This window comes from Notamacropus eugenii, chromosome 1 (genome assembly GCF_028372415.1).
Source record: "Notamacropus eugenii isolate mMacEug1 chromosome 1, mMacEug1.pri_v2, whole genome shotgun sequence".
NCBI lineage: Eukaryota > Metazoa > Chordata > Mammalia > Diprotodontia > Macropodidae > Notamacropus > Notamacropus eugenii.
In genome coordinates this window covers 183,567,610-183,591,642 of record NC_092872.1, presented here as the reverse complement: position 1 = coordinate 183,591,642, position 24,033 = coordinate 183,567,610, and the positions used below count along the sequence as shown (strand labels likewise).

General features: G+C 38.5%; 1 protein-coding gene and 1 pseudogene across 2 annotated transcripts in view; one reads left to right on the top strand and one right to left on the bottom strand.

Moving 5' to 3' along the window:
• Positions 1-24,033, bottom strand: part of SORCS3 (sortilin related VPS10 domain containing receptor 3) — a 676,074-nt gene that overhangs the window by 366,096 nt on the left and 285,945 nt on the right. For both annotated transcript variants that reach the window (XM_072621715.1, XM_072621724.1), the window contains one exon: positions 8,429-8,528. In XM_072621715.1, the coding sequence (XP_072477816.1) occupies positions 8,429-8,528 (100 nt within the window). The remainder of the gene's footprint in view (positions 1-8,428; positions 8,529-24,033) is intronic.
• The window catches only part of LOC140529163 (large ribosomal subunit protein eL24-like), a 42,925-nt pseudogene continuing 40,769 nt past the window's right edge, over positions 21,878-24,033 (top strand).

Genomic DNA, 24,033 nt, shown 5'->3' with positions numbered 1-24,033 from the left:
AGGTAAAAGGGAGTCCTCAAAAACTGGCTTCTTCTTGCATAGCTAGCTCTCTTCTCCACTGACTGAGAGTTGAGTCAGCCTCTCTTATAAAGACCATAAATGTAGCTGATCCTCATACATTTGCCTTCATTCAATGGCCAGTACTTATAATGTTATCAGGCTATTTTTACTCTTACCAAGGTATTTAGCTAATTCCTTACACCTATTTATGGTATGAGGATATGGAATATTCAGGAACGACTCACACTTCTGATATGAGAGCTTACTGAGTCCTTTTTAGGGCTATTCACTCATCTTTGGTGTCTACCTTCACCCAACTCTTGCCTATGTCTCTAAGAAGTTGTAGTATGCACAGCAACCCAACCATCTCAGCAGACAAGCTCAACCAGGTTGAAGGTAACTGACAGACCTCAAATTTGTCAGTAAGTCAGGGGGATCTCTACTGCAAGGACATGAAGACTTTCCCTGGCAGAATGGGCAAATGAGAACAACTGGGTCCAATGGCCATGAAGATGACTGAAGCAGAGACTATGGAATGCTTAGAGCTTGATGAGGCATCAATGTCACCTGGGTTATCATGAGTTGTCTTGATTTTTGTCCCCCCACTGTACTTCAATGACTCAAGAAGAGAGAGTGAGGCCAGTGACTTTGCACAACTATGCCTCACTTAAATTCAAATCAAGTGCAGATCAAGGCATCACCCAGGATGTCAAGGGTCCTCTTCAAAAGGAAGAACAATAAAAAACTTATGATACTATTTAAAAAAAAAAAACTTCACTGTCTTACATAAGTAAGTTCTATTAACCTGAGGAGATGAGACAATGTGATACATAAGAGGAAGAAGTCTGGATTTAGAATCAGAAAATGTGAATTCAAATCTCAAGTCTCTCACTTAGTACTACATATGTGTCACTGCATCAGAGACACTTACTTATCATTAAAACAAGAAGGTTGGGCTAGATCGTTGTTGTCAAACTCAAATAGAAACAGGGGTCTCTAAACTGTAGGATCACTTCAACTGTAGGATGAAGTCAACATGCTGACTTAAAAACATATATTAACAAGATCTATGTTTTATTTTATTTTTATTTATTATGTTAAATATTTGTGAATTATATTTTAATCTGGTTTGGCTACACAAGAGTGTTGCACCACTAATGCAATCTATGTGTCTGACAGCTCTGATCTAGATTACTTCCAAGGCCCCTTTCTGTTCTACATAACTATGAAATAGACTTCCCACATTAGTACTTCTTTCTAAAGACAAAATATTGGAACTTTCTTATGTAACTTGCCATCTCACCCCAAAAGAACGCCCTCTTCTATCTCCCATCTCAGGGTTAACCACTGCAGTAAAAACATATCTTAAAAAGATTATTTTAAGTGAAGTTGGGAGGGGAGTATCATTGTCACAAACCTTAACTGTGACCAATGGTTATGTTGTTGAATCACAAAAATGTTGTTGGTATAAATAGCATTCAATGAAATGTATAATGTATATTTAACAACCAAACAGAACCCTTCTGTGCTTCAAAGAACTCTGACAGATAATTCCTATTGTACTTCTGCAGGGTAGCCTAGAAGTAATTATCCTTCTCACTAGTAAATCAATTAGGAATGGATAGATCTAACTCATTTCTCTTCCTCCAAGAAACAGCTAATCCTTTAAATACTAATGAGCAAGAAGCCTCAGGTAACTGTGTTAAGGCTAATATAATCATGACAGAATCTCAACTGGTCCATACACCGGTCTTGCTGAGGAAGACTATTTGTGACTTATTGCCTCTCATCCTTTCATTCCTCTTCAAGCACACACATGCACACATGACGCTCATGCATGCACGTGCATGAGCGCGTGCACACACATGCGCGCGCGCACACACACACACACACACACACACACCATATTATACCTATGAAGACTTCAGCTGTCTTTTCTACACTCACAGACAGCTTGTTCATGAAGCTGTCTCCAAACCTGCAGGTGGCTGTCATTTGCGAGCCCAGGCAATTAGGACAGAACATTTCTGAACTGTCCTGAAATATCGAAGGGAGGTTAACAAACAGCCCTATCAGCTGAGCCAAAAACTCTCCATGCTAATTCACAAGCCTATCAGACTCTTTGTCTAATCTGTCATCTAACAAAGGAAAGAATGCAGACTAGTAGAGAGACAGTAAATACTGGCAAGAGCTAAGGATGGGCCATTATGTGCCACTTCAAGCAGATGGATCAATCCACACTAATGAGCTCCAAGATCCATATGAACATTTAGCTCTTCAGTGGAGAGGAGGTGAGCCACCACCACAAAGTTAACCCAGCAGCTAATCTGGCAGTCGCATGTCATCTCACTTTTCATCTTCAAAGCCTCAAACCCAGCTAACACCTAGACAAAGAAGATAAGTAGAAGGTGGCTCACAAAAGGAAAAAAGTAGGAATTCAAGATTCATTCAAACACAGCCAGGGAAAAATGGAGTCATTAAAGCAGGGGCCCAGCTACCTCCTAATTGGAACTTTCTTTGGAGGAGTTAAAATTATTTTCCCAGAAATTATTTCATTTGGAGGACTGGAAGTAAAATCTCAGCCCTGGAGCTTAAAAACCCCACTGGACACATTTCATCGACTAGAATAACAAATGGAAAATGAGATAAAAAGTACATATATTGATTTTTCTCTTCTGAAATTAAATGTTTACTAGAAATCCACATTAGAAGTTCTTTGAACATTGAAAAGGCACCAAACTAACGTTAATTTTAATTTTGAGACTAAGTATATTTACATATATATGCATACATATGTGTGTATATATACATACATGTATATATATTACGGTGTTATATGAATACATATTGCATATATATGTGTATGTGTGCCCAATTTTTGTTTTGCCTGGATCACATTTGTTGGTCTTACAGCCCTTATGAAGATACAGTAGCCTTCTGTTCAACACACAAATCATTAGTCTAAAAACAAATGTTAACACAACCATAAATCTAATAATTTGCTGACATTAAAATGATATCAGCTGGATAACAGAAAGGGAAGACTACAGATATTCCAAAGATAAAATAAAGAACAAAAAAGAATCTTCAATCATTACTCTGAAAATAATTTGAAATTCTGTAATTTATTCAAGGAAAAATTTTCCTATCATTGTCTTCATAACTCCCACAAAGTTTTTAGTTGAAGAGAATAGGGGATAGATAAAATTCCATGTCAAGTAAAATCCCAATTATCCAGAATAGTTGAGGAAAGGGTAATTTTGTCAAACAGAATAATCGCAGAGTTTTAACAATTGAATGGCAGACCTCATAGAGCTCCCTGTCAAAAATGGCATTCCATTTGGGCTAAATGACCAGCAGTCAGGGATTTATAGAAGAAATTCATGCCTGAAAGAAGGTGCTTTCGACTCTGAAATTGATAATTGTGTGAATATCCCGATTAAGTGCAAGTTGCCACATATGGCATATTTGGATTACCAGTTTACTATATAATAAAACACTCTTTAGCACTAAAATCTCACAGAACATATTTCTGAATTGGTTTGATGATTCAAAAGGCACCTTAGGTTCTTACAGGTCCATTATGAACATCCATACACACTGCTCTTTAAAATAAATCCCTGATATCAGCTTGTCACAATTCTGTGCTACCCATATTCTGCATCAACGGGAGTTTACTTCTTGCGTGATTGTCTTGGAGAATGATGGAGACAAGAACTAGTCTTTGTTTGTTGGCACATGATGCCTGAAAAAAAAATGAGCATTCAAAAAACCATACGCTAGATGCTCTTTCTGAGAAGTGGGAGTTGCTGATATCCCCTAGGCTAGGTGAGTATCCTTCAAGTTATACAGCATTAACATCTACATGGAATTTTTCATTCATCAGTCTATCCCTTTTTCTGATCCGTGTCATGCCTCATTTCCCCTCATAAGCTTCTGGGTTAAAGGATCTAACATCATAAAGAAGACAATTGCAATAGTTTAGGGAGAAGGAAAAGAGGAAGATCAAGAAGTTACAACTTAAAGAATAAATGTAATAAACTTGAAAATTGCTCCAGAATATGCTCTCATGAAGACACACACATACACACATACATGCAAAAAAAAAAAACCCAAACTCTATAAATATGCAATTTACCCACAAACATAGACAGAATTACCTAATGAATCCATATCTCTGATTATGGAAGTGGACGAAATATTTACAGACGCTCATGACATAGCAGAAAACAATGAAAGCAGACTCTGGGGACCTAGATTCTAGCCTTCTACTTTGCTCCCCTGAAACTCACATGGTATTTTTTAAATTAAAACTTAAATACATAATAAGAAAAGGAACACACTGTAAACTTAAATTTAAAACAAATATAAAAGAAGAAAAGAAAAAACATGTCATGTGTACAGCAGAACACTAGAGAGGACTCAAAATATATAACAATAAATTTCCATTTCAAGAAAGCTATATATTAAACACTACATCTTGTGCTGAGAGCTGTCCATCCTTTCTTTGCTTTCTTGCAGGTTTTCTTTTGTTCTCTGATGTACACTTTTTACTTTGTTCTAGATTTTTTTTTTACATATTTTTAATGTACTTACTTCAAGGCTTCAAGGATCTGTGATTCTGTCAATGTGGACATTTCTTACATAGACTCGGATCACAAAGTCCCTTTATAATTTATTGTTGTTGTTCAGTTATTTCAGTCATGTCCTTCTTTTAGTGACCCTGGTTGGGGTTTTCTTGGCAAAGATACTGGAGTGGTTTGCCATTTTCTTTTCCTACTTATTTGACAAATAGGGAAATTGAGGCAAACAGGGTTAAATAACTTGCCCAGGGTCACATAGCTAGACTGGATTTGAATACAGGTCTTCCTGATGACAAGTGTAGAGCTCTATTCACAGTGCCACCTAGCTGCCCTAGTTACAATTTATAAATGGCTTTTAAAAGATACTGTTATTTAAAAGTTCATCATACTGCAGTCAAACTGGCAATAAAGCTTTCTATGCTAGAAGGCTGATCCAGGGACAGAAGACACACAGTCTGCCTCTGGAACCATGCTAATACACTTATTATGTATAATTTTCATTGTACGCTTATCTGCGTACATGCCATATTTCCCTAATAAGTCCCACCAAGGGCAGTGACCATGATTTGTTTAAATTGTATATTTTCTTCAGTGCCTTACAATGCTCTTCACTCACTGGAGTCATAAAACTTGTTTGTTGTGTGACCTTAGCTGAATCACTTAACTCAAAAACCTAATATTTGGATGACCAATCCCAGGGAATTGTCCTGAGGAAAGCATTTTGCACTATTGCCATGGGGAACTTGTCCCTTAGATGACTCCTATTCTCTCTCATCTTCAATATCAATTTTATCTATTGGCTCCTTTCTTTCTGCCAACAAATATGCCTACATCTCTCTATTTCAGGGGTGGGGAACCTGTGACCCTGTAAGCCCTTAAGTGTGACTCTCTGACTAAATCCAAACTTCACAGAACAGATCCCCTTAATAAAAGGTCACATGCATCTCCCACCCCTGCACGTCCTTTAAGAGATCATTGTTTAACACTTATCATCCCCTTGAGATATCATCCTGTAATGGTTCTCTCTTTAATAGTCAAATCCCTAGAAAGAGTTTTGTACACTTGCTGCTGTAACTTCCTCATTTCCCATCAGTTTTTCAGGCTTCTAAAATCTGCCTTCTGATCCCATCACTCAAAACAAGATGGTCTCTCAAAGGTTATCAAAATCTTCATAATTATGAATATTACATCTTTCTCCTCTTTCATGAACTTTAGATTCTAGCCAGTGGTCTACTAGGTAGTACCCCATCCTAGGCTTTCTACCTTCTATGTCTGCATGTTCACATAGGATGCCCTAAGATTCTGAAATACACCCCCTCCTCACATCCAACTATCAGGTGGCTCTTCCAGTGAAAATCTTTTCCTGACATCCCTGTTGTCAATGTCCTCTTCCTCAAGGAACTTTATATCTACTTATCTGAGTTTATGTTCTATCCTTCCAATGATTCTAATCATAGTGAAAATGTTTATAAGCCTACAAATAATATTTGGGTGTGTCATTTTTTCTGTCTATTATTTAGCACATAACCTGCTTAAAATAATTAAACAGTGGCTGATACAAATGCACACTTAAAGGTTTCCATAATGTTTCCAACCTCCAAAGCTTTGCACTTCTCAAAGTACACAGTTCTCACATACTTCCAAAGTATATGAGAACACTTTTATTGTGTTTGCTTGGCATGATGGAAAGAACACTGCACTAAGAGGCAGGAGGCTTTGATGGGACTACCAGCTCTACCACTATTCACAGCAGGGCTGAAGCAAGTCACTTTCCCTCAAAAAATCTTAGTTTCCTCTGCAAAAATGACAGAGTTGGACTATATGATATCTAAGCCACCTTCCAGGTATAAAATGCTAGGATTTCATAACTGATGATTAAAACATCCTAGAAATTAATGTGGCAAAAATAAAATCAGAAAGATAAAAAAAATAACCCACTGCAGTAGAGGAGAAGGTTTTCAACTTCATTTTGTTTGATTTTCTATTATCCTGAACCATGACCCTGGCCATGGAGATACCAGTATTCAGCTGATAAAATGGATACCATCTGGACAAAATAATGTTGATAGCTATCAAGGCACCTGAAGATAATAGGACCTCATCAGCCCGGAAATAGCATTACACCTGGACCTCAAAATTATACAAGCTTTGGCTGTAGAAAGCCAGCAACAGAGACAAGGAGAAAAGATGGAGACTAGAACTCCAGTTACTAAACAGCCTTAAATGCACTGGCAAGATTTCCTTATCAGATTTACAATACTATTTGCCATAAGTGACTGATACAGATACATATTTGAACTTGAGCGTTTTAGGGACAACATAAACTATTCTTATGTGAGTTGTACTTCCTGATTTCAACCAACCTCATTTGCTAGTTTAGCATTTCTGCCTTTGGAAGATGGCAAACTCTGGCTGCTTATGATCAAGTGGAGGCTGTGCAGTGAAAGATGCAAGCACTTTGAAATGATGAATTGATCCCTAAATTGGCTGCTGAACCACGATATGGTGAGAATTCAGTATTTTCAATGTACCTAAGTGCCGACCCAGTACATGAGGTCAGTTGAGTTCAGGAAAGACAACTCAAAGAATGCTCCATGGGATTGTCCAAGTTACACTATGATTAATACTCATACATGGTATAGTGGGAAAAAGATTACACTTAGAGTTAAAAGACCTGGGTACAAGTCCTAGTTCTAAATTTCCTAGGTATATGATTGTGGGCAAATGGTAATCTCCTTGAACTTCAGTTTTCATATCTTCAGAATGAGAAAAATACTACCACTTGAAATTTCTACTTTACAGGTTTGTTGTAAGACATTAAACCACAAAATACTACATTAAAGATGAGTTATTATTATTTTTATCATTATTATTCTTTTTCAGAAGTAATGTCAATTTAGATAGGGTCTAAATTGTAGGTATCTGAGTCTTTAAAGAAAGAGTTTGCTGTTCCTTGTGCACTACATTTCAAGGGACAGTGGTTCAGTAGATAGGGCACCAAGCTTGGAGTCAAGAAGACCTGAGATCAAATCTAGCTTACTAGCTGTCTGACCCAGGACAAGTTACTTAACCCTGTTTGCCTCAGTTTCCTCATCTGTAAAATCAGCTGGAGATGGAAATGGCAAACTACTCTAGTATCTTTGCCAAGAAAACCCCAAATGGGGTGGCAGAAAGCTGGACGCAACTGAAACAATTAAAGAACACAAAGGGCCATATTTCATAGAAGGAAAAGCACAGGCTCAATCACTGAGACTGTAAATCACTATTTTTCCAAATATTAATGTAGATTCATGAAAAATCTCTACTTAGCAATGTTTCTATGAGCCCTTGAGTCTAGATTTGCACTCATTGAGTGCAAAGACCGTCTTTTGCCTCGTCTTGTGTTCCTAGAACTACACATGCTACCTGGCACATTGCAGGCACTTAATAGACTTGACTGTGTATATTTGGAATAATTAAACCGCATTTTTAACCAAAATATTACATCATCTATTTTTTTCACGAGTCCAAGCTGACCTCCTCCCAGTTGTCCCAAATCAGTGAGACTTGACTGTATACAAACATAACCAGTTTCTTGATCGTTGCATTAGGAAGAAAGACAAAGAAATAAAGAGGAATAGCTATGGTTCTGTTTGTCCTCCATGATTCAGAAGAAAAACTACAGCACAGGGAAACAGGGCACTGTTTATTTTCTCCCGGTTGGCAAATGTAGTTACAGTCTGCTAATCCAAACTGAAGACTGTTTTCATTCTGAAAAGAGATGGAATGAAAGCTGAGCTAGAAAGGAGGATACCAGGTAGCTCTCTGGTTTCCAGCTGGCCTAACACGGGGAGGCCTTGGCTTACCTTCCGTTTGTTGGTAGGATTGACGTAAAGGTAACTCAGGACAGTCTTAAGCCCCACTTTGTCATTCAGTTTCTCATAGGTGGTGCCATAGTCTGTTGACCTATCGGGAGGAAAAAGAGAAAAACAGAGATAAAAGGAGATTGTTTTACAAAATGGGGTTTGTGCATAAGTGGGAAACAGGTTCCTGAACCTCTACTTTTGTTTCCAAATCACATGAGTGCTTAAAAGTTTTCTTCTGAGATTAAAAGCCCCATTAATTTTAGAAGTGCAATTATATTAATGTATCCGCTCACTACCTGAGCTCACCACCCTTTGCTCCCTACCTTTTCTCGGAGACCTACTTTTCTGCCCTTTCTGAATCTGTGTCGGTAAAAAGAACAGTCAGACACTTTACCACCTACACACTGAAAGTTCTTTGCTTCTACAACCCAATAGGGGAGATATAAATTCCCCCAGCAGATCTTCACTTCTACAATGGAGGATACCACCTTTAAGATACAGGGATAGTGTTAAAAATTCTGCTGTGCTGAGGTTGTCAGTAATAAGACCCTGATCAAGGGAAAGGGATTGCCTCTGCAAAACAAAATTTTAAAGACCCCAAGAAATATCTCTTCCTTCACCTTAGAAATCCAGAAATCTTTTGTTTCCTCCCTATCTCAAAAAAGGATCTGAAGGTCATTCAAATTGTTTTCTTTTAATTATTTCTGGCTTTATTACACATGACTATATGTACTCTACATTCTAACCAAATGGCTTATTTGTCACTCCTCGCATTCTACATTTCCTCTCCTTTAACATACTTTTCCATAAGCTGTCCTCTGTACCTAGAATGCTTACCTCTCACAACCACTCACTTTTAGAACCGCTCACTTCTTTAAAGGCTCTGGGCAAGTGCCATGTCCTGCAAAAAGCCAGTCTGGATTCGCTCATATGCTAGTGCCCCTCCTCCTGGAAATTTTTTTGTATATTTTACATTTCTATATCTCTATACACATAATCCTCTCACCCCTAGGATCTGAACTCCTTCACTACAGGACCGAGTTGTTTTCTTTTTTAATTCATTTTTTAATAAATTTGTGCTAGTGAAGGAAACAAATGACTGATAATAAATACCTTAAAATCTTACAATCTTAACTTTGCTAAGTAGGTTTATATTTAAACAGGGATAAAAGTCTTCAATTAAAGGGATGAGTGACATTTCAGGTAACTGAAGCAGAGGACATCTTCCAGGGTGGTAGTGCCTTCCACAGGGCTCCCTGAAATTATACACAAAGTTAGGCCTTATTCTTCCTAAGGTTAATGCTATCCCTACATGAAAAAGTAAAACTTTGGCAGGGCAGGAACCCCAGGGGTATGCTGATAAATGTTTAGCAACCAGTTCTCCAGAATTTATTTTTACACATATGAACACACTTTTAAATGTAATGTGTATAATTAGCACTTCTTAAGTCTAGACAGTCTATAACACAATAAATCAAGCCCTGATTTGGTGAATCTCAAGGTGTGAATGCTCAGACTGAAAATTTAATAATCAGTTCTTTGATTTAAGCTGTCTCCAACACACCCTTGGACCACCCAAAATGAACCTAACTCCAAAGCCCCTAATGACCAGATCTTCCAGAGCAAAATGTTTGCCAGCAACGATTCTTAGGCTGATTCCAAGAACAGACAGTGGGACGCTGACAGGCCCTCATCATCCCCAATGCCTAGTGAACTGCTCAGTTGAGCCACTTGCTTAGCAAACTGATTTCTCAAAAAAAGAATACTTAAGCTATCTAATTTCTTATTGCTGGATTAAAGGGGTGCAGAGGACAGCCTATGCAAAGGTATTGTAAAAGGAGAGGAAATATAGAACATGAGGAGTGACAAGCCATTTGGTTAGAATGTAGAGTACATATAGTCATGTATAATAAAGCCAGAAATAGTTAAAACAAAACAGTCTGAATCAATTTCAGATCCTTTTTTGAGATAGGGAGGAAATGGAAGATTTCTGGATTTCTAAGGTGAAGGAAGAGACATTTCTTGGGATCTTTAAAATTTTGTTTTGCCAGGTTATTTAGGTACTTTACTTCCTCTTCTATTAACCTGGGAGGATTTACTGGCATAGAATTGGGCAAATTAACTCCTAATTTTTGTTTCAACTTCTTCTTCAATGGTGGTGAATTCACCCTTTTATTTTTGATACTGTTAACTTGGTTTTATTTTTTTTAAAATCAAATTAACCAAAAGTTGATTTATTTTATTGTTTTTCTTCATGAAACTTGCTCTTATGTTTATTAGTTCAAGAGGATTTTTTTTACTTTCAATTTTATTAATTTCTCCTTTGATTTTCAGAATTTCTGATCTAGTATTTAATTGTGTATTTTTAATTTGTTCTTTTTCTAGGTTTTTTAATTGCATACCCAATTCACTCATTGATCTGCTCTTACTCTATTTTATTCATGTAAGCTTTGGCTGCATCCCATAAATTTTGGTATGTTGTCTCATTATTGTCATTCTCTTAGATGAAATTATTGCTTTTATGATTTATTGGTTGACCCACTCAATCTTTAGAATTCTTTATTATATCTCATTTTTATTCCATCATGATCTGAAAAGGATGCATTTAATATTTCTGTCTTTGTGTATTTGATTGTGAGGTTTTTATGCCCTAATACAGGGTCAGTTTTGTGTAGGTGCCACATACTGCTGAGAAAAAGGTACATTTCCTTCTATCTCCATTTATTTTTCTCTAGAGGTCTATCATAGCTAACTTTTCTAAAATTCTATTTACCTCCTTAACTTTTTTCTTGCTTATTTTGTGGTTAAATTTATTTAGTTCTGAAAGGGGCAGAGGGAGGTCCCCAATTAGTCCAGTTTTGTTGTCTATTTCTTCCTTAACTCATATAACTTCTCCTCTAAGAATTTGGACCCTATAGCTCTTGGTATATATATTTAGTACTAATATAATTTCACTGTCTATAGTACCTTTTGGTAAGATGTAGCTTCCTTGACTCTTCTAATTAAATCTATTTTTGCTTCTACTTTGCCTGAGATCAGGATTACTACCCCGACTTTATTTTTTTTTTTTACTTCAGCTGAAGCATAATATATTCTGCTCCAGCCTTTTACCTTAACTCTGTTTCTGTCTTATTTTAAACATGCTTCTTGTAAACAACATATTGTAATGCTCTGTTTTTTAATCTATTTGGCTATTCATTTCTACTTTATAGGAGAGTTCATCCCATTCACATTCACAGTTATGATAACTATGTATTTCCCTCCATTGTATTTTCCCTATTTATATTTTTCTCTTTTCTTTCACCTTGTCCTTCCTCACCAGTATTTTGTTTCTGAACACAACCTCCCTCAATCTGGATTCCCTTCTATCAGTTCTCCCATTTTCTTTACCCCTTCCCCTCTTACTTTCTTGTAGCATAAGATCAATTTCTTTACCCAGCTGAGCATGTTTGTTATTCCGTCTGAGCCCAAACCAACGAGAGTAAGATTCAAACAATGCTCACCCCTTCCTTTCCCTCTACTGTAATAAGTGTTTTATGTCTCTTCATATATTTTACCCCATTCTACCTCCCACTTTCCTCTTCTTCCAATATAATCCTTTTTTACCCCTTAATTTTTTTATCATCACATCAAAGTCAACTTATACCACACCCTCTAAGTATACTCCTTCTAACTGTCCTAATAGAGATACAGTTCTTAAGAGTTATAAGCATTATCTTCTGATGTGGGGATGTAAAAAGTTTAACTTTATTGATTACCATAATGTGTTTTTTTGTTTCTTTCCTGTTTATCTTTTTATGCTTCTCTTGAGTCTTATATCTGAAGACTGAATTTTGTTTATAGCTCTGGTTTCCATCAAGAAAGCTTGAAAGTGCCCTATTGTGAGGGGGCAGAGTCAAGATGGCAGAGTAACAGTATGGATTTTCTACAGCACTCCCACCAAGACCAGTCAAATACCTGTAAAATATGGCTCTAAACAAATTCTGGAGCAGAACCCACAGAATGAAGGAGTGAAATGTCACTGGGAAGTGTCTGTCACACCAAGCTGGGAGCAGAGCTCAGTCCAGTGTGGGCCATGAGTGCACAAAAGGGACCTGAACAGACCTTAGTGGGAAAGAATCTCTCACACCTGTGATAGTTACCAGTCTTCATGACTCCAAAACGGTGAGAATAAATTGGAAGGTCAGTGGAAAAAGCCTGTGGGACCAGTGTAGGAGAGCAGAGTGGTCCGGTCCCAGCCCCAGGGTGAGAGGGGGGAGAGGTGGAGGAACCTGAGGCAGCCAGAGCAGCAACAGGAGCAGCTGTGGTCACTGTTTCTGGAGTTCTAGGCCCACAGATTGTTGGGGGATCGAGTGACTGACAGTATAACCCCACCCCACTGGAAGCACAGATCTACCTTGACAAAGAGTTCAAAAGTCAAGTAAATGGTTGGGGAAATGAGCAAAAATGGGGAAAAGAGTCAGACTATAGAATCTTACTTTGGTGACAAGAAAGAACAAAGCATGCAAACAGAAGAAAACAAAGTCAAAGCTCCTCCATCCAAAGCCTCCAGGAAAAATATGAATTGGTCTCAGGCCATGGAAGAGCTCAAAAAGGATTCTGAAAACCAAGTAAGAAATACAACAAAAATTGGGAAGAGAAAGGAGAGTGATGCAAGAAAATTGTGAAAAATGAGTCAACTGTTTGCTAAAGGAGAACCAAAAAAAAAAACGCTAAAGAAAATAACACTTTAAAAAATAGACTAACGCAAATGGCAAAAGAGATCCAAAAAGCCAATGAGGAGAAGAATGCCCTAAAAGGTAGAATTGGCCGGATGGAAAAGGAGATCCAAAAGCTCACTGAAGAAAATAATTCCTTAAAGATTAGAATGGAGCAGGTGGAAGCTAATGACTTTATGAAAAATCAAGAAATTATAAAACAAAACCAGAAGAATGAAAAAATAGCAGGCACTGTGAAATATCTCACTGGAAAAACAAGTGACCTGGAAAATAGATCCAGGAGAGACAATTTAAAAATAATGGAGCTAACTGAAAGTTATGATGAATAAAAGAGTCTAGACATCATCTTTCACGAAATTATCAAGGAAAACTGCCCTGATATTCTGGAACCAGAGGGTAAAATAAATATTGAAAGAATCTACAGATTACCTCCTGAAAGAGATCTGAAAAGACAAACTCCTAGGAATATTGTAGCCAAATTCCAGAGTTCCCAGGTCAAGGAGAAAACATTGCAAGCAGTTACAAACAAACAATTCAATTATTGTGGAAATACAATCAGGATAACAGCTTCTACGTAAAGGGAATGAAGGGCTTGGAACATGATATTCCAGGAGTCAAAGGAACTAGGATTAAAACCAAGAGTCACCTACCCAGCAAAACTGAGTATAATACTCCAGGGTAAAAATGCTTATTCAATGAAATAGAGGACTTTCAAGCATTCTTGATGAAAATACCAAAGCTGAATAGAAAATTTGACATTCAGACACAAGAATCAAGAGAAGCATGAAAAGGTAAGCAGGAAAGAGAAATCATGAGGCACTTACTAAAGTTGAAGTGCATACATTCCTACATGGAAAGATATTTGTAACTGGAGATTTTTCTCAGTATTTGAGTAGCTGGAGGGATTATATACATATAGACAGAAGGCACAGGGTGAGTTGAATAGGAAAAAGTATGATATCTACAAAATAAAATTAAGGGGTTAAAGAGGAATATATTGGGAGGAGAAAGATGAGAGGGAAATATGAAGCTTCCTCTCATCACATTTCACTTAAGGAGGGAACAACATGCACACCCAATTTGGTATAAAAATCTGTCTTACACTACAGAAAAGTAGGGGAGAAGGGGATAAGTAAGGTGTGCAGGGGGATGATAGAAGGGAGGGCAAATGGAAGGAGGAAGTAATTAGAAGTAAACATTTTGGGGGAGGGACAAGATCAAAAGAGAGTATAGAATAAATGAGGGTAGGATAGCATGGAGGGAAATATACATAGTCTTTTACAACATGACTTTTATGGAAGTCTTTTGCATAACTACACATGTATAACCTATACTGAATTGCTTGCCTTCTCAGTGCAGATGGCTGGGGAGGGAAGAAGGGAGAGAAGTTGGAACTCAAAGTTTTAAAAACAAATGTTAAAAATTGTTTTTACATGCAACTGGGAAATAAGAAATACAGGTAATGGGATATGGAAATCTGTCTTGCCCTACAAGAAAGGAGAGAGGCTGGAACAAGGGAAGGGAGGGGTGTGACAGAAGGGAGGGCAGATTGGGGGAAGAGGTAATCAGAATGCACAGTATCTTGGGGTGGAGGGAGGGAAGAGATGGGAAGAAAATTTGGAACTCAAAATCTTGTGGAAATGAATGCTGAAAACTAAAAATAAATTAATTTTTTTAAAAAAAAGTGCCCTATTTTATTGAATATCCATCTTGTCTCCCTGAAGGTTTGTACTCAGTTTTGCTGAGTAGTTGATTCTTGGTTGTAAACTCCTTTGCCTTCCAGAATACCATATCCTAAGCCTTCTAATCCTTTAATGTAGAAGCTGCCAAGTACTGTGTAATCCTATGACTCCTTGACATCTGAATTGTTTCTTTCTTGTGCTTGCAGTATTTTTTCCCTGACTGGATAGTTCTGGAATTTGGCTACACTATTCCTTGGATTTTTAATTTGGGGATCTCTTTCAGAAGGTGATTAATGGATTCTTTCAATTATGATTTTACCCTCTTCTTCTAGGATATTAGGGCAATTTTCCTTGAAAATTTCTTGAAAGATGCTGTCCAGCCTCTTTTTTTAATATGGCTTTCAAGTACTCCAATAATTCTTAAATTATCTTTCCCACATCTATCTTTCAGAGCAGTTGCTTTTCCAATGAGGTATTTTACATTTTCTTCTATTTTTTCATTTTTTTAATTTTGTTTTACTGATCCTTGATGTCTTATATAATCATTAGCTTCCATATGACCAATTCTAACTTTTTAACACATATTTTCTTCAGTTAGATTTTGTACTTCCTTTTCCATTTTGCCAATTCTACTTTTAAAGGAGTTGTTTTCTTCAGTGGATTTTCTTACCACTCAGCCATTTCTACTTTTTAAGGAGTTGTTTTCTTTAGTCAGTTTTTGTGCTTCCTTTTCCCAGTTGTTGATTTTTTTCACACTTCTCATGCATAACCCTCATTTCTTTTTCTATTTTTTCTTCTAACTCTCTTACTTTATTATTAAATCCTTTTTGAGCTCTTCCAAGAACACTTTTTGGGCTTGAGACCAATTCACATTCTCCTTTGAGGCTTTCCATGTAGGCATTTTAACATTGTTGTCCACTTCTGAATTTGTGTTTTTATCTTCTCTGTTGCCGGGGAGCTTTTTTTGTTTTTATCATTTTTAAAAGTTGAACTTGGCTGGGGTATGGGGGCACTGTTCTAAGTTTCTTGCACTGGGAGCAGGAGTTGGGTCACTGGCTTTCAGTGCCAGGACCTCTGGGGCTGCCAGCTTGCTCATTATGCTAGAGTGGCCTGGCCTACTGGTCTGTTGTACCCTGGGTTCTGGGCCTGGCAATTTCTCTGCTGTTCTGGGGCTAGAAGCCTCAAAGCTGTTCTACTGTGCCACTGGTCCGCTGAACCAGAACCATGGGGCCTCAGTTGCTGACCTGTGCTGTGGCTAAGAGCCTCCTGCTGGCTTTCCCAAACATCACCTGTGCGGAGATATGCTCCCCTTTTATCCAAGTGAACCAGACCTTTCCTGAAGGCCTTTTAAGTTATCTTGGACTGGAAAATTGTTTCCCTCTGTCTTTTCATGGATTCTGTTACTCCAGAATTCTTTCAGAGTCTTGATTTAATATTGGTTCTGAGGGAAAATGGAGAAAGCTAAGGCAGCTTTCAGGCTTCTCTCCACCATCTTGGCTTTCCCCCCACCCCATTTTGTCCTCTTTTCCCCTACCCCAAGGATATTCAGAGATATCTTCCTGCCATTGTATGTAATCTTCCACAAAGGACCTATAATAATGTTAGGATACTAAGATACCCTGGGCAGCTGGGTGTCACAATACATAGAATGTTGGATCTGGATTCAGGAAGACTCATCCTCCTGAGTTCAAATCTGAACTCAGACACTAACTAGCTTTGTGACCTTGGGCAAGTCATTTAACCTTGTTTGCCTCAGTTCTTCATCTGTAAAAAATTATCAGGCGGTTACAATGGCAAACCACTCCAGAATCTTTACTAAGAAAATTCAAAATGGTGTCATGAAGAGTCAGACATAATTGAAAAACAATATAATCACATTGGGATGCTTTAGCTTTGGAGACGAAGTACTGTATAGAAACTACTTTTAACAGTTTATATGAAAATTTCAGTGAGAAGCTTAGGGTGATAGTATTACGAATATCATGGAAAGGGAGTCAGGGGAGATAGTTCTTCCAATAGCAACTGACTAAGTATCTATGGTAAAGTCACTTCTCTGCCCTGAGTACCAGTTTCCCCATGACTAAAATGTGTATAACTATACTACCTAAGTTAAAGTGTTGTCATAAACAACAAAATTAATAATTGAACAAGCATTTATTAAGCACATATTACATGCCAAACACTGTGGTGGGTTCTTGTGATATAACAACAAAAACCAGACAGTTCAAAAATAATATATGTAAAGCACTTGCATTTTTAAGGTAGCTATAATGTGCCAGGAACCATGCTGAGTGCCAGGAATAGAAAAACAAAAGCAAAAGTCCTCACCCTCCCAGACACTACAGCTTAATTCAGGAAGCAGCATGTACATGGCAGCCCCATCCTCACAACATGTGGAGTGAGCTCTGGCTGCTGCTGCCCCATGCAGAAGAGGCAGGAGAGTCAACTTCTTGAACGCCATGATGACCTGTCATAGATCTCCATTTCAAAGAATGTACAGCTATTCTCATTGTTTCTAGCCCCTTTAATACTTGAAGAACATAGAAAATCCCAACTGGTTTCTGAGTCAAAACAAAGGCATTAACTGGACAAGGTACCTTCTCTTCCTATTCTGGGTGTGGTAGAGTGAAAAAGGAAGGACTGTGGTAAGCTTCTGGTAGGGAAAGAGGTCTCTGGCCTTTCTCTTCTAAACAGAGCCACTACTATTTGTGCCCATGAGTATATGGCCACGCTGTTGCTTTCAGCTCCATTTTGTCTACTCTTAAGCAAAGAGAATTAGAGAAGAGTTATGATTTTGTGAGCCTTGAAAGGGTAGAAAAGTGAACTTCCAAAAGTCCAGAAATAGGAGTCCAAACCAGAGTCTGTTTGCAGTCAAGTCATCAGCACAAATCCAAGAAAAAGGAAACAATTTCATCTATGATAGAGTATTTCCCACCTTCAGGTTAAATAAAAGACCATAACAATTGGTGAATAGTAAGCAAATCCATTAATTCAAACAAAGCAGCAAACAGAAATTAGAGATGTTTACAGGTAAAGATATACTAGGAAATATACACAGATGAATTAGCTCTTCAACCGGAAGCAAGATAACCTCTTGGCTCAAACTAAGAGAAACCCCAATTCCCCTCAGCAGGTCCATTCTAGTAGTCTCCAGGGAGGCAAAATGGAAATCAGGGTTGTGCTTAGGAGTTATGTATCTATTGCTTCTTTCTCTGTGTGTCTCTTCTGCAGATTCTGTGGAACCAAATCAGCAAGTGTCTTAGGCTCGTACATGGCTTCAAGTTATTGTGTTTAGAATTCTTTGCCAATCTAGTCATGTCTTTCTGGAAGCAGGCTCCCCAGCTGCCTTCAAATGGGTTGGCAACAAGCAGAGTACACAGTGCATGCCCTGAGTCGAGGGCTCACATTGGCTAGTGTCCCATTACATAAATATATAGAGAATATTTGCAAAATTAATGCAAGCTACTTTTGAGTATTATTATAGAGTGGTTATATAGTAGTATTTCATATAACAGAGAGAAAGACTAAATGATTTTCATTCATTTTTCTGAGTGAATAGTAGATGATCAGACATAGAGTTATATGGCACTGATCATGAGAATATCAAGTAATGTGTAAGAGTGGGAGTGGACTTGAGTCTCCTCTGCATAATAATAGTGATATGTTGGCTGTTCAGAGTGATGGTGAATGCCTGGGTCTTTTCTCATGTGGACCCATGTAGGGGATAAACAATGATGATACTGTAATGTCAGAAAGAGTCTGGTACTGTTTAATAGGAAACTTATGAGCTCCTATTCATGCAGAAAGATATCTCCATGCCATATCAAAATTGCTGAGCAACTTGACAGTTCCCTCCAACTCCCTTTGTTGGCAGATGGTAACAGTGCAGTTTGGATATGAGCTTCATGGGTTCAGAGAACCCTTAATGAAAAATCTTTCTCTACAAATGCATATAGGCACCTTGTCTACAGCTTATAGGTTCTCTGGGGTAGTGAAAGGTTAAGTGACTTGCCCAGGATACTTTAAATATGGTACCTCTTACAGCCAACACGCATCAGAATTGGGACTTGAATCTTGGTCTTTCTGACACATCAAGGCTAGCTGTCACTGGGCCATGATTTCCTTACAACTTATAATACCAGAAAAGCCAGAGTCAGCCATTTTTTCCTTTCCCATTTCACAATGAGTAAATTGATAGGCATAGTAAAGAAGCCAGGGTTGGGGGCGGCGGGGAGAGTTACAGTAACTACAGACACAGACCTCAAGGACAGTGAGTCAATTAAATAATTGACACACATAAATGTCCCATACCGGTTATTCTGCTGCACAACAGAGTTGTAGCCCTACACATTTGGAGGGCGGAATTGTAAACTTTGCCATTCTTGGGGTAGGGACAACTTGTCTTTTATGATGCAGCCTTGTAATTTTTCAACCATCATGTGCAAGTAGTCTTCTTGATGGAAAAACTGGGGAGAGTTGCACTTAATTGAGTAATGCCTTTAATGGGGAAAAGTTCCATAACTATAGAACTTCCAAAAATGGGAAATGGATAGCTCAGGGGCTGCCAACATAGAACATATGAGGGCTTTAGATGTGGGACCCAAATCATTCAGCTGGCCATTGCCCATCAGCACAGGATAAGTAAGTCTTTGAGCAGAAAAAAGGGCAAATGATAAGCCACTAGAGATCAGTCAAAGACCTCATTCTCAGGCTATAGCCCTACTCAGCCGTGTGTGTGGGGGGGGGGGGGAGTTACTATGTTCTCTGATACTGTTTGCATGAGTTGCTATCCTATATAGTGAACAATTATAATCAATCACTAATTGTGAATGAGAGTGAAAAAGCAAAATGGTACATAAAATAAGCAGAATGGGTCAGATTGGGAACAAGGATGTTGACACTAAATATAGTCTTCTTTCTGGCCCCATCCTAGAGCGAGGTTTTTTTCCCCTCTGGTAATTATTTTAGTGCCCTTCTATCCCAACTCTTTCAAGAACTAGCTATATAACCTTGGGCATGTAACTTGGTCTCTCTGAACCTTAGGTTTCTCTTCTGCAAAATGAAGAGGGTGAATCTAATGGTCTCAAAGGTCTCTTTTAGGTTTCACATGTAGGAGCTAACCGACTGGTAATGATCCTGCCCATACTTACCTAGACTAGTCCTCAGATAGCAACATGCTCACTGAGACCATACATGATACCTGCCCTCAAATATTTCAAGACTAACACACAGAAGAGAGATTTGACTTGCTCTGTTTGATCCCAAAAGGTAGAACCAGTAATGATGGGTAAAAGTGGCAGAAAAGCAGTTGTTGTTCAGTCGTTTTTAGTCATGTCTGACTTCATCACCCCATTTGGGGTTTTCTTGGTGTGGAATGTCTGCTATTCCCTTTTCCAGTTCATTTTATGGATGGGAAAACTGAAGCAAACAGGCTTACATGACTTGCCTAGGGTTACACAGCTAGTATGTGTCTACGGTCAGATTTGAAATCACAAAGAAGAGTCTTCTTGACTCCAAACCCAGCACTCTATCTTCTGCATCACCTAGCGGTATTTGCTTTACCAATGTTTCATTTTACCCTCACTTTGTTAAGTACTGTTATGTTACAAGTGAGGAAACCAGGCAGACAGAAGCCAAGGAACTTGCCAAGAGTCACACGGGTTAGTAAGTGTCTGAGGTAAAATTGAATTCAGATCTTCCTGAATGCAGGTCTTGATCTCTATCCACTCTCCCACCACTCTACCTCTTTTATTCAAAACCAGATGGCTACTTGTTTAGTAGGGTGTAGAGGGAAGCCATGTTGCATGGTGCTGGGAGGCCTCTGTGGTTCCTTCTGGCTCTGAGATCCCGCTAAGCCATTACTTCTGCTGCATATTAACGTCAACAGTTAAAAGGTTTTACTTAACTAAATTGTTGTCCAACACTTCCCATATGCCCCTTATTGGAAGTGACCCCCATCAAACTTCCAAACAGGCTTCATTAAACATGGAAATTTTAAAGTTGAGCATTAATCTGTCCTCCGGAAACTAGCAAGGTCACAGGGACAGCCTGGGCCTGTGCTGGAAGTGTCTGCTGAGAGTCAGCTACTTTCTCGACAACAAGGCCCACATCCCTCTGGACATTCTCTTTGTTTTGCTTCTTCTTACTGTGGGTCATCTGAGTCCCCTGTGAAAGGCAAGGGTGGGGGGTGTCATTTTTCTTCAGCCAGCTCCTTAGCCAGGGACTTGTCCAGGGTGAGGGATAGGAGTGAGAGATAATGGAGCTAGATTGCCAGAGCTAGGGCAGTGACTGGCGGCATAAGAATGATATTTGCTTGTTTGTGATCCCAATGCCATAGGAGAAAACCAAGGTACATGAATTCCTTATTTGGTTTTCCAAGTGTAATTTTTCCAAGCTCTAATTAGGGTACAAGTTGTGAGCATTCAGGAAAGTGTAACTACCCCAGAAGTGGGCTCAGAAAACAGAGTCATTTAGTTACCACTGCTAAACAGCACTTGCTGCTCCATGCTTGGGTGCATGATTGTGCAATTAGCAAAGCAGTGATGGCCATTAACTCAGCAGATAATTAATATTGTGCTGTCATGCATTAGGAACTAATTTTCCACATATAATAATAAGACCTGACATCTATGTCAGACTTTACAAACATTATCCCATTTAATCCTCCCAATAGTCATACAGGGCAGATACTGCGTGGCTATTATAATCCCCATTTTACAGATGAGGAATCTGAAACCAAGAGAGTCAATCAATTAACATTTATTAAGCACCTACTATGTGCCAGGCACTGTGCTAAAAATACTGGGGATACAAAAAAAGAAGCAAAATAGAGCCTAAAATCTAATAAGGGAAACAAGGCAATAAATACATACAAATAAGTTATATACAGGAAAAATAGGAAATAACTAAAAGACAGAAAGCATTCGTATGAAGGGGGGAGAGTTGCAGAGGCTTCTTGTAGAAGACAGGAAACCAGAGAAGTTAATAGGCAGAGATGCGGAGGAAGAATTCTAAGCATAGGGACAAGATAAAATGTCCAGAGCCAAACGATGAAGTGTCTTGTTGAGGAATTGCAGGGAAGCCGGTGTCAGTGGTCTGAAGAGCACAGAACAAGGAGTAAAGTACATGAAGACTGCAAAGGAGGGAGCGACGATTGCTGGTTTAGGAAAGGCTCTGAAGGCCAAACAGGGCACTTTGTATCTGATCCTGGAAACCTTAGTCCAACTCCCCAGAGTTTTACGGATAAGAAAACTGAGGTGGTAAAATTACTTGCCCAATGTTAAAGCTATGGTGACTTTTTCAGGAAAAGTATGACCCCGTGCTGGGCACTATGAATCAACATAGCAGTGGAAGTTATTACTATTAACCTCCAAAAAACGACATAAATTAGAATGGTAGTTAAGGCAAATAAGTATAAAAGATAATTAAAAACACTAAGAAGTATATTATAATGGTCTGGCAAGAAGTACAGTGTGGGAGAAGTGAGAACTTTAGATCTGAAGGGAACCTTGAGAAATCTACGTGATCCAATTCTTTCATTTTACAGAAAAGAAAAATAAGGAATAAAAAGGATGAATAACTTGCTCATGATTACACACATAATTAGCAGCAATGGTGATCCCATAAATCAAATCAAATCTACTATTCTGAAAGCTCAACTGGTCACTATAGTGACTGTAGTCACACAAGTCAAAAGAACAGTGAAAGTAGGAAGACCTCTGCAAGACTTATAATGACCAACCTCTCTGCCATTAGAAGCTCAGACCTTTTCTCAAAACCAGTAAATAATGATTACCGGGATGCTAGGTTTGAGGTGGTCCCTCTTAGTTGTTTTGATTTACCTTTCCCTAATCAATAGTGATTTAGAGCATTTTTTTCATATGACTACAGACAGCATTAATTTTTTCTTTTGAAAACTTTGTGTTTTTATCATTTTAAAGCCAACTCAAGCATTCTTGACATTTTTTTTTTATTTAGCTTTTGACATTCATTTTCACAAAATTTTGGGTTACAAATTTTCTCCCCTTTTCTCCCCTCCCCCCCCAAACGCCAAGCATTCTAATTGCCCCTCTGACCAATCTGCTCTCTCTTCTATCATCCCTCTCTGCCCTTGTCTCTGTCTTCTCTTTTGTCCTGTAGGGCCAGATAGCTTTCTATACCCCTTTACCTGTATTTCTTATTTCCTAGTGGTAAGAACATTACAGTTGATCCTAACACTTTGAGTTCCAACTTCTTTAGCTCCCTCCCTCTCCACCCCTTCCCTTTGGAAGGCAAGCAATTCAATATAGGCCAAATCTGTGTAGTTTTGCAAATGACTTCCATAATAGTTGTGTTGTATAGGACTAACTATATTTCCCTCCATCCTATCCTGTCCCCCATTACTTCTATTCTCTTTTGATCCTTTCCCTCCCCATGAGTGTCGGCCTCGGATTGCATTCTCCTCCCCATGCCCTCCCCTCCATCCTCCCCCCCACCCTGCTTGTGCCCCTGTCCCCCACTCTCCTGTATTATGAGATAGGTTTTCCTATCAAAATGAGTGTGCATTTTATTCTTTCCTTTAGTGGAATGTGATGAGAGTAGACTTCATGTTTTTCTCTCACCTCCCCTCTTTATCCCTCCACTAATGAGTCTTTTGCTTGCCTCTTTTATGAGAGATAATTTGCCCCATTCAATTCTCCCTTTCTCCTCCCAATATCTTTCTCTCTCACTGCTTGATTTCATTTTTTTTAAGATATGATCCCATCCTCTTCAATTCACTCTGTGCACTCTGTCTCTATGTGTGTGTGCGTGTGTGCATGTGTGTGTGTGTAATCCCACCCAGTACCCAGATACTGAAATGTTTCAAGAGTTACAAATATTGTCTTTCCATGTAGGAATGTAAACAGTTCAACTTTAGTAAGTCCCTTATGACTTCTCTTTGCTGTTCACCTTTTCATGGTTCTCTTCATTCTTGTGTTTGGAAGTCAAATTTTCTTTTCAGCTCTGGTCTTTTCATCAAGAATGCTTGAAAATCCTCTATTTCATTGAAAGACCAATTTTTCCCCTGAAGTATTATACTCAGTTTTGCTGGGTAGGTGATTCTTGGTTTTAGTCCTAGTTCCTTTGACTTCTGGAATATCCTATTCCATGCCCTTCGATCCCTTAATGTAGAAGCTGCTAGATCTTGTGTTATCCTGATTGTATTTCCACAATACTTGAATTGTTT